General features: G+C 33.1%; 1 protein-coding gene and 1 non-coding gene across 2 annotated transcripts; one reads left to right on the top strand and one right to left on the bottom strand.

Annotated features, from left to right (window-relative positions):
- Positions 1–316: 316 nt before the first annotated feature.
- On the bottom strand, positions 317–1,843 carry LOC131604831 (uncharacterized). The gene has a single exon (XM_058877247.1). The coding sequence runs from the start codon at positions 1,841–1,843 to the stop codon at positions 317–319; it is 1,527 nt and encodes a 508-aa protein (XP_058733230.1).
- LOC131608383 (small nucleolar RNA R71) lies at positions 1,815–1,921 on the top strand. The gene has a single exon (XR_009285647.1). It is a non-coding gene; the product is annotated as a small nucleolar RNA R71 (small nucleolar RNA).
- Positions 1,922–11,416: the final 9,495 nt, after the last annotated feature.

Consider the following 11,416-nt stretch of genomic DNA (forward strand, 5'->3'; position numbering starts at 1 on the left):
TGTTTTAAATTGAATTGTGGCACCCTTGTTTTCATGTTTTACTCTAAATTATTTTATTAATTTCCGCGGGGTTTAGAAGGGTGTTACATCTTACACATTCATCAATAACGTCCACCAGATAGCATGTATCTTCTATAGCTGGGGCTTGAAGGAATTATGTTAGAATAAATTTGACCTTCTCTTCACCTACTTCGAATGTCAACTTGCCTTTCTTTACGTCTATAATAGCTCCAGCGGTGGCCAGAAACGGTCTTCCTAAGATTATAGGGGTATTGACGTCTTCCTTTATGTCCATCATTATGAAATCCGTAGAGATTTAAAATTGTCCGATGCGGACGGGTACGTTTTCAAGAACACCTACAGGATACTTAACAGAACAGTCTACAAGTTGTACTGACATCTTGGTTGGTCTTAGGTCTCCCATGTTAAGTTTCTCGCAAATGGACAAAGGCATTAGGCTAATACTAGCTTCTAAGTCGCACAGAGCTTTGTCTATGACGAATTTTCCTATATTGCAGGGTATGGAGAAATTCCCTGGGTCTTTCAGCTTAGGTGGCATTTTATTCTGAATTATCGCACTACACTCGGCAGTGAGTGTTACGGTCTCATTGTCTTCTATTTTTTTCTTATTTGATAGGAATTCTTTTAGAAATTTAGCATATGAGGGCATTTGTGTAATAGCTTCTGTAAAAGGAATTGTAATGTTTAATTGTTTAAGAAGTTCGACAAATTTCTTAAACTGCCCTATGCTTTTAGATTTTTCGAATCTTTGAGGGTACGAGATAGGTGGTTTATAGGGTGGTAGAGGTACGTATGGCGCTTCTTTTTCCTCCGTCTTGCCTTCCTTGTCCTCTTTCTCTTTTGAATTACTTGATTTATCTTTGGGTCCACTTTCCTCCTCAGTTGTTTTACTAGGGCTTTGGAACATAGCAGGGTTTTTAAGCCTAGGGTTAGTTGGTTCGTCCATCTCTCTACCACTTCGCAGAATAATAGCATGGGCATGTCCTTTCGGATTCGGTTGTGGTTGTCCAGGAAACGTCCCGGCAGGTGCAGCAGTAGGTGCTTGTTGTTGTGCCACTTGAGAGATTTGTGTTCCAAGCATCTTATTGTGAGTGGCCAACGCGTCTACTTTAGTTGCCAACTGTTTGATTTGCTCATTGGTGTGTACGTTTTGGTTTAGGAAATCTTTATTAGTCTGAGTTTGAGTGGCTATGAAATTTTCCATCATTAATTCTAGGTTAGATTTCCTAGGGACGTTAAGAGCAGCTAAGGGTGCCTTTTGATATCCAGGTGGTATACTAGGTGCTTGTCCAGACGCATATAAAGCGTTATTGTTCTTATACGAGAAATTGGGGTGATTTTTCCATCCTGGGTTATATGTGTTTGAGTAAGGGTTTCCTTGAGCATAGTTTACTGGTTCAGGGGAAACTCCTGCCAAAAGATGGCACTCGGGGGCAGCATGTCCAGACATCTCGCATATTTCGCAATTGGGGGAAACAACAGCCACGGCGGCTACAGGTGCTATAGTCAGGTTTTCGATCTTCTGAGTTAGGGCATCGACTTTGGCGTTAACTTGGCCGAGGCTACTTATCTCGTACATACCACTCTTCGTTGAAGATTTCTCTCCAGAAGTTCTCTCTGCCGGAGCTCTCTCGCTTCCCAATTGATAATGATTTTGAGCCATACTCTCGATAAGTGTATAGGCATCAGCATACGCTTTGTCCATCAGTGCGCCACCTGCGGCAGCGTCAATTGTAAGTCTCGTGTTGTAGAGGAAACCATTGTAGAAGGTATGGATAATTAACCATTCTTCTAATCCGTGATGTGGACAAAGTCTCAGCATGTCCTTGTATCTCTCCCACGCTTCAAATAGAGACTTGTTATCTTTTTGTATAAACCCATTGATCTAGGCTCTTAGCATGGCGGTCTTACTAGGTGGAAAATATCGTGCCAGAAGACTTTCTTGAGTTCATTCCAGGTAGTGACAGAATTTGCGGGTAAAGACTCGAGCCAAGCTCTAGCTCTATCCCTCAGTGAAAAAGGGAAAAGGCGTAGTCGGATAGCTTCTAAACTGACATTATTCGCTTTTACAGTGTCTGCGTATTGCAAGAACACTGACAAATGAAGATTAGGGTCTTCCGTCGGATTTCCAGAAAATTGATTTTGTTGTACTGCTGATAACAAAGATGGCTTTAGCTTGAAATTATTCGCCTCAATAGCAGGAGCAGCAATGCTATTGTGTGGTTCATCTTGCAAAGGGATGACGTAAGACTTGAGAGGACGCGGCTGTTCTCCCATGGTTGATTCTTCAACTGGTTTAGAAATAGGATTTGGAACAAGAGTGCGAGTTCGTCGTAATTGACGTGATACAGTGATAGAAGGCTCCGGTTCGAGAATTGGCAGCATTAAGTCTTCACTTCGAGAGCGAGTACTTGGCATGCACAAAGGGAATTAAAGTAATTAAGTTTGCCTTAGTATCTACAATGTAACAGTTAATTACGATATCGACTAAATTAGTCCCCAACAACGGCGCCAAAAACTTGATCGCGACAAAGTGGGTATGTGTGTGATTATGACTGCAAGTGCACAATCTATCGCGTAGTTTTAAAAGATATCGAACCCAAAGGACTAAGAATCGACCTAATGTATTTAATTGTTACTGCGTAAACCTAAGGCTAGTATTTGATTGATTAGGATCAGATGGGGAAAATAGGGAAATATAATTAAATTAAATCAAGAGGGAATTATACCGGTATGTAACAGTCGGACGTCGGGGATATAGTAAACTATCGACGCGAATCGTAATTTAAAATACTTTTCTGTAGAAATCATTAGTTTAAAAACCTTCCTCTCACACTCTCGTGTTTATTGATTATGATCTCATTATTAAACCTAAGTGAGCGCTCTCGCTGTATCAATTAAAGTTTAAAATAATTTTTGAAAACAAATGAAGACTAATTAACCTTAAAGCGCTCTCGTTGTATTTAAGGTTAATGCATAATTCATATTGTCCAGTTAAAACCTCAAACTCTTGTTTTTATTGATCCTAACTTCTATTGTTTTTAACTCTCGTTATAAAACGGTTAAATTAAGCATTAGAAATTTTAACCAAATAAATAAATTCTCATTAATAAATTACGTCGAAAGCATTACTAGACTCCCTCAATTATATGACCTTACATACCGGTAATAAATATTTAGCCGAACATTACTTTAATTGACGGAACATAACAGATATAGCAGGTAAATATTATTCCGGACATAAATCGACAATATAACATAAATGGTAAACAATAAATAATGCTGAAAATAAAACCTGAATTAAATTGCAGAACTGAAAGTATAATCTTGTATTACCAAATCTTGAATCCAGAACGTAAACAAATTGCTGAAACTAAATCTATTCCTAAAACTAAAAACAAATTCTGAAGCTTGAAAAAGAAATTAAAGTGCAATAGTATTTCCGGTGTGAAAATCTATTGCAGAAAATGGTTGGGAAGAAGACTTGAACGAGTTGGAAATAAATTGCTGAGAAAAGGAATTTGACGGCAGTAGGTTAAAACTTCGTAACCCTTTCAATTCTTCTTGATGGATATTTATAGAGTTGCTTTAGGTTGGATTTGGGTCTTGAATCTGTTTATTGCTTCGTCTCAGTGCTTGCTTTACGGAGGAAAAATAGGCGGAGAGAAAACAGGGCTGACGAACGTTCTCTTCTGGGTGTGAGTGTGTGACTCACGTCACACACTAAAATAACAAAAGCATGCCTACCGGCAGGAGGGGGAGTTGACGGACGGAGTGGCCTAGTGGGTGCCACTCGTCACGTGCATCTCCTTCTTCATCTTGGGCTTGGTTCATGGGCCTTGTTTCTTCTTATTTGCGCCCCCATCAATTTAGCATCCTTTTGGCCTTTTTCTCTTCATTTTGGCTAATTTTTTGTTTATTTTCTTTTGCAAGCCTTGATTTATTAAATACCTGAAACAAATACGAAATACCGGCATAATACGAAATAAAGTAATCAAATAGAAATAAAATAGGAAAATAATACATGTAAATTAAGCTAAGTATACGATACGTTTTCGTGTTATCACGGTTCGGCAGAGATGAGGAAGATTCACTGGGTGAGTTGGGGGATGTTTGTCTCTTGATTGAAAAAGGTGGGGTAGGAATTAAGAGGATAGATGATTTCAACGTGGCGCTCCTCCAAAAATGGAGGTGGAGGATATTGGCCTAATTCGACGCTTTGTGGTACAAGGTCTTAAAATCCCGATATGGTGATGTCAATTTGAAGATGGTGATAGTAGGCGACTCTCATAAGAAATGTGGTAAAACATCAATATAGTGGAGAGATTTATCTAACATCGTTTTTAAAGACTCGGAGAATTTATTTGTGGACAATTGTCACTTCCTTGTTGGCAACATATTCTCCACTTCTTTTTGGCATTCCATTTGGATGGGGGATTCTAGTTTTACAACCCGGTTTCCTTTACTGTTTTCTTTATCAGGTTTGAAGAACGCCTCTATGGCTTGCATGGGAGGATGGGTAGGGGATACGTGGCGTTAGGGAAGCTTTGGTCTGCCGGTCTCGATTGTGCAGCACACTGATGACGGCTCTCAACAGAGTGAGATGCGGCTGGTTCAGCAGGCAGTAGAGCTTGAGCTAAAATTACTGTCTGCCGTGTTGTTGTTGTCCCAGTCGGTGGAGTTTTAGCAGGCAGTGGAGGGGCGGGACTCGGTTTTGTGGAGCGTTGAAGCGGATGGAAGGTTCTCTGTTAGTAGCTTTTGTGGTATTCTGAATTTTTTCCGGGTTTCGTTTGGCCCGTCAAACAAGTATGATGCTGCATATGAGTTGATTTGGAAAGGGGACATTTCGCTTAAAGTGTAAGCTTTTGCGTGGAGGTGTTGTATAAATAGGCTTCCATCCAAAGATCTTCTTCTTTCTAGGGATATTTTAATTCCTAGTGGCGACTGTAAGTGTGTTTTTTACGGGATCGATGTTTGATGAATCTTTGAAACACTCTTTGTTGGAATACAATTTCTCTTGTCTCGTTTGGAGGGAAATTGGCGATTGGATTGGTTTGAAGTATTCCCGTCTCAAGGGCTTCAAAGAGAGTTTTCTATCGTGGAGATCTTTTTGCATCAGTGTCAAGGTTAAGGCCGAAAAGGCGGGTATTTTTTGGTTGGCCACGTGTTGGAACATGTGGATTTTGAGGAACGGTATTATCTTTAGAAAATGTTTGGAATGTCCTTGACATCGTGTGGAGTATTAAAGCATTGGTTCGGAGATAGATGTTCATCAAGAAAATTACTTATCCAAATTGTAATTTCTATGAATTTAGCAAAAACCCTTTGTTTTATTTATCTTGAGTTGTAATTGGTTAGTAATTTTTCTTTTTATCGAAGTTTGTCTCGTTTTTGTTTGTAATCAGTTGAGAACCCTTAGTTCTCTTTGCAATATACCTGGCTTTAAAAAAATTAAGTTAGTTACTAAATTTAAAGTAACTTCTCCACTTTGAATGTTTTATTTATTGTTTTATTATAATTTAACTAATTTCTTCACTTTTAATGTCCACGGTTTTAATTGTTTGAATAATTTCATCTATTAATATTTATTTATTATTATTATTAATCAATATTTTAATATATTTTCTTACGTTTCTTACCAGTCACACCTATCTATCAATACTGGCACTTAATTTCAACTGCCAAATAACCTCACACTCTCATATTTTCAATTATCTTAATCTTAATCTTATCTTGTAATCTACTTAATCTAAATGCAAGGTTGTCATCCTAACCTTAATGATTATGTGGCATGATTATAGCCAAGGCCGGCCCAATCAACGCAGAGGCCCCGTTCTAATTTTGAAAATAGGCCCAAAATTAAAATATAAATATAACTATAATAATTAAAAAAGACACATAAAAATTACATTTATGTATTAATCAATAATCTATTTAATTAAAATTATTTTGAATTTTGATCTATCTCAATTTTTGTATGTATTGAGTTTTTATTATAGCATTTTTTGATTTATTGAATTTTTATTATAACATTTTATTTATTTCAATTAATATTACGGAAAAAATATTGGACCTTTTAAAAATTTGGGCCCCTAAAATTTGGGGCCCTGTGCTGTAGCACTTCCTGCACATGCACAGGGCCGGCCCTGATTATAGCAACTTTGAACTCAATCCTAACTATAATGCTTATGTGGCATAATTTTAGAATTTTCAATTTTTATGAGCCACTATATTTTTCAAATAATATTATTAAAACCACCTTTCTAACCACTATATTTTTAACAATATTATTAAATCATCTTTCTAGCAATAACATCAAATAGTAATAGTATAATAATATTAATAAATAGTTATTACTTTATTACTAATCCTTATAATCCTAATTCTCTTTTAATTATTTTTTTAATTATTCTCTTTTAAGTATTTTGCTAATATTAAAAGTATAATTTTTTTTATATAAACTTTGAATTACTTAGTTTTTCTAAATATTCTATAACTCAAGTATTATAAATATTCTCTTTAGATTGTTTCAGCATTTATACTAATATTCTATAACTCAAATATATTCTGTTTTGGTGACCAAAAAAAATAAAATATATTTTGTTTTGATAAATATATATATATATATATATATATATATATATATATATATATATATATATATATATATATATATATATATATATATATATATATATATATATAAATTTTACAATTAATAAATTTTAATATTTAGTGTGACAATTATAATTATTGTATTTAAAATAATAATAATAGCTACGTAAATGGTCCAATAACTCCATTCGTTTTGGAAATATAATTATTGACATTTAGTTTTCTTATAATAACTCCTTTTTTATCTATTAATTAGTTGTAATATATTCTGTTTTCAAAAATATATCTAATGTATAACAGCCATATAATCATATAATCTCAAGATGGTGTTCTTCTTATGATCAACAATTTGTTATTACTGGCTTGCATTCTACAGATAATAACGTCTTCATTACTCTCTTTACGAACCCCTGTCACTATAGTAGTTTATCAACTTCCTTTAATATTTTAGTAATTTTGCAAGTTCATGACAAATTTTAGAGTGTTAGATGTAATTTTTATATGTATCATCTTATAAATAGGGGAATGGTAGATGAACTAAAGATATTTTTCAATTATATTATTTTTTTTTGTTGTTTTATTAATTTATATTATTACTATTATATTAATCAATAGTAGAGATATGTGAATGTGTAATTTATTATTATTAATAATAAATATTTTTAATTATTTTATTTTATTTTATATTAACATTTATTATTATTATTATTATTATTATTAATACTAAATATTTTTAATTATTTTATTTTATTTTATATTAACATTTATTATTATTGTTATTCTTATTATTAATACTAAATATTTTTAATTATTTTATTTTATTTTATATTAACATTTATTATTATTATTATTAAGATAACTATTATTATTTATTATTATTATTAATTTAAGATAACTATCATTTCTTTAATTATTTATTTCTTTATTCTTAACCATTTATTATATATTCTTTTGACTCAATCAACACTGTTTTCTTTATTTTTAATTGATTTTCTTTAATTTTGTTAATTTACATTTAACTCACGTTTTTTTTAAAATTTCTTTCTTTTTATTTTTATTTATTTATTATCAACTCTTTTTATCAAAATTTTCTTTATTAATATTTATTTTGACTCAATCAACCTTACCCAGGTTTTTAAGTTAACTACACATTTCTTTCTTTTTTTTAATTCATATTCTTTCCTCTTTTTATTTAATTCTTCTTTAAAAAATTCTTGAACCCACATTTTCCAATGATAATTACCCATTTAATTTCAATTATTTAATTATTCTATTTATTATACATATGAGTCATATCTTTCTTTATCATCCTAATTGATATTGTTATTGTTGACCATACTAATTCTTATTTATGGTGTTTTTGTAGGTACAAACTTTGTATTTAAATTTTTAATGTTTTATATCTCTTGCTCATTCAATTTTGATGCTATTTTTTATACTCTTTTACTTATTTAGTTTCTAATTCTTTTTTTTTTACAGCAACAAACTTAACGTCTTTCATTACTTAGACAATGATCAATACAAATAGGTACCATATTAAAAAAATTACGCCTATACTAAGAATTGGCCGTCTTAACTAAAGTATGGGCAACCGAGTTCGCTTGGCGTTTAATGAACTTTACCTCAAAGTTTGGAAAAAGAAGCAATAAGTTCTGAATAGTTCTAATAATAAGGCTAAATTCAGAGTTACCTACAATTTTAGTTTGAATAGACTTAGTTATAATTTGACAATCACTTTCAAAAATAACATGAGATAAATGAAGGGAGATGGCATTTTGAATTGCTTCCTTCAAAGCACTGGCTTCGGCTTCAATGACGGAAAGAGAACCCACATCCCAAGACACCCCTCCTGTGATAAATCTCCCCAAATAATCCCTAAAGAACCATCCTCTATTGGTAGAACCACATACCTTATTGAAAGTTGCGTCAACATTGCACTTCACTTGATTAAGCGTAGGCGAAACCCAAACCTCTGAATTATTAGTAGTAACGATAGACTCATGCTTCTCTATGGCTAGAAAACAGTCGTACCAATTGTGATAGGCTTGTAAACCAATTCGCATAGCATCTTCACGAGTATCTTGCCATACCATGTTATTTCTACTTCTCCAAAGAGTCTCAAGCAAAACCGCAAACCTACCCGCATCCCTACGGTCCTCACGACTACAAACATCCAAAATAAGAGACTTAGCATCGTGGAAAGTATTTAAACGGGGTTCGATTATAGATGACAAACCTGATGCCCGCCAGCTTTGACTAGTAGAAAAACACCCGAAAAACACATGTCATTCATCTTCATCTTCTAATTCACACCAAGGACATAAAGTCGGACATTAAACATGATGTTGTTGGAGTTTAGAACGGGTCGGAAGGAAATCCCTACATATCCGCCATAACAAATGCTTAGCTCTAGGTGGTGCTAAAATACTCCAAAGATGGTTCCAATTACCTTCAACACCATAGTTACGAGTATTGTTTTGCATCCTTCGCCATAATCTATACCCCGATTTCACACTATAATCACTGTTTTTGTCCTCTTGCCAAATCATCCTATCTACTACCACATCCTCCACTAAAGGAGTTCTAAGAATAGTTTCGGCATCCACCCTATCGAAAACTTGATACACCTTGCCCACATCCCATTGTTTTACGTCGGGCCGCATAAGATCTTTGACAAAAAGATCATACACATCTTGCTTCTGAGGGCCATTAAACCACGAACTTCCCTTCTCTCGGAGCCACGGATCATGCATAACCTTGATGCTACTCCCATCTCCAATACTCCACCTACTACCCAACTTTAACACATCCTTTGCCTTCTACAAACTCCTCCACACATAACTTGGATTATTTCCAATCTTGGAATCAAGAAAAGAGGATCAGGGAAATACCTTGCTTTGAAAATTCTAGCCACGAGAGAATTAGGTCTCACCAAGAAGTTCCACCCTTGTTTTGCAATCATAGCCATATTAAACGCTTTGAAATCCATGAATCCCATACCTCCTTCACTCTTTAAGCAAGTCATCATTTCTCATGACATCCATCTAATACCTTTGTTATTTCGACCACCCCCCCCCCCCCCCCCCCCCAAAATAAATTCAGCATTTTTTCAATATCTTTCACCACATCATCTGGGATCAAATAAAGACTCATAATATATGAGGGTTTAAAGCAATCACAAAATATATTTTTGAATTTGAAAAGTAGGAGACAACGGCTTAGGAAGAAGTGTCTAACTCTTCAAATCTTTGATTTTTACTTTCTTTAGATTAGAAAAGTATTTATCCCTTTAAATTTATAATTTTTATGATTTCTTATTTACCCCTTTAAATTTATAAATTTTATGATCTTTTCCTACCTTTATTGTTGTTTTCAAAATTTTATTTATGGTAATAACTTTAAATTTATGGTTTTTATTTTCTAATACTCAATTAGAGTTATAATTTTTTTAGGTTCGTATTTTGAAGCATAACAAAATAACATTAAAAACCGTATTATAAAAAATATCTTCCGTTTTAAATTCATGGATTTTATTATTTGGGCTAATTTAGTGTTGTTTTCTAATATTTAGTTATAGCTTTTTTTTTGGTAGGTGTTATCTTCTTAATTTCATTGTACCTATTATATTTTTATATTTTTTTAACTTTTCTCTTTTATATCACTATAGAAAGTATGAAATTTAAGTACAATAGCTTTAGCATATGAGTTTTATTATCATCCTCAATGATGTTATTAGGATTGATGTCACTAATTTTAGTGATGTTGTTTTGTAGGTATAAACTTTAAATTTTTAATTTTTAATTTATAGTTTTTAAATTTTAATTTTTCTTGCTTATTCTATTTTAATGTTATTTTTTATACTCTCTTTCTTATTTAGTTGTTATGTTCTAATTCTTAGTCATTTTTTTAAGGAGAATTTAAAATAATCACAAAATATTTTTTATAAAAATAAGGATTTGATTGCTTTAAACATATATAAATGGTGTTATTATTTCATTCATCAATGATTTTATTGTTATTGTTAATTTGTGAGGATGTAATAACTTAAAACAAACAAAATTCCAAATAAATAGTGTTGTTATTTTAACTATTAGATGATTTTGAGAATCAAGACAACTTTATAAAATTTATAATAACTTTTTTAATAAAATAATATTTTTTTAATAAAATTTATAATTAAAATAAAAAATTAACTTTATACGCTTACATAGTAAAAAATTTACAAAGCTTACGATAGAATTGATTGGGATTATCTTAAGGATGTTCTTTCTACTATGGGTTTCTGTCAGAAATGGATTGGGTGGATTATGCTCTGTGTAGAAACTGTCGATTATTCTGTGGGTGTGAATGGTAATATGGTGGGTCCGATTGTTCCGGGGCGGGGGTTGCGGCAAGGTGACCCTTTGTCTCCGTATTTGTTTATCTTGTGCTCTGAAGGACTCTCAGCCCTCATTAAACAAGCTGAAGCGCGAGGAGATATTCATGGTGTTAAAATTTGTAAGAATGCTCCCATTATCTCTCATTTACTTTTTGCCGACGATTGCTTCCTCTTCTTCAGAGAAGCTCTTAGCGAAGCAAATATGATGAAGAATATTCTTACCACTTATGAAGAAGCCTCTGGTCAAGCTATCAATTTCCAGAAGTCTGAATTCTATTGTAGTAGAAATGTTGATTCTGGACTTAGAAATCTCTTGGCTGGTACCTTAGGAGTTCAACAAGTATTAGGTACCGGAAAATATCTTGGAGTCCCCTCTATGATAGGAAGAAACAGGAAAGCTAC

This window comes from Vicia villosa, linkage group LG5 (genome assembly GCF_029867415.1).
Source record: "Vicia villosa cultivar HV-30 ecotype Madison, WI linkage group LG5, Vvil1.0, whole genome shotgun sequence".
In the NCBI taxonomy this organism is placed as follows: Eukaryota; Viridiplantae; Streptophyta; class Magnoliopsida; order Fabales; family Fabaceae; genus Vicia; species Vicia villosa.

Coding starts and splice junctions, on each gene's coding strand:
- LOC131604831 (XM_058877247.1), bottom strand. CDS start 1,843: ATGCTGAGACTTTGTCCACATCACGGATTAGAAGAATGGTTAATTATC.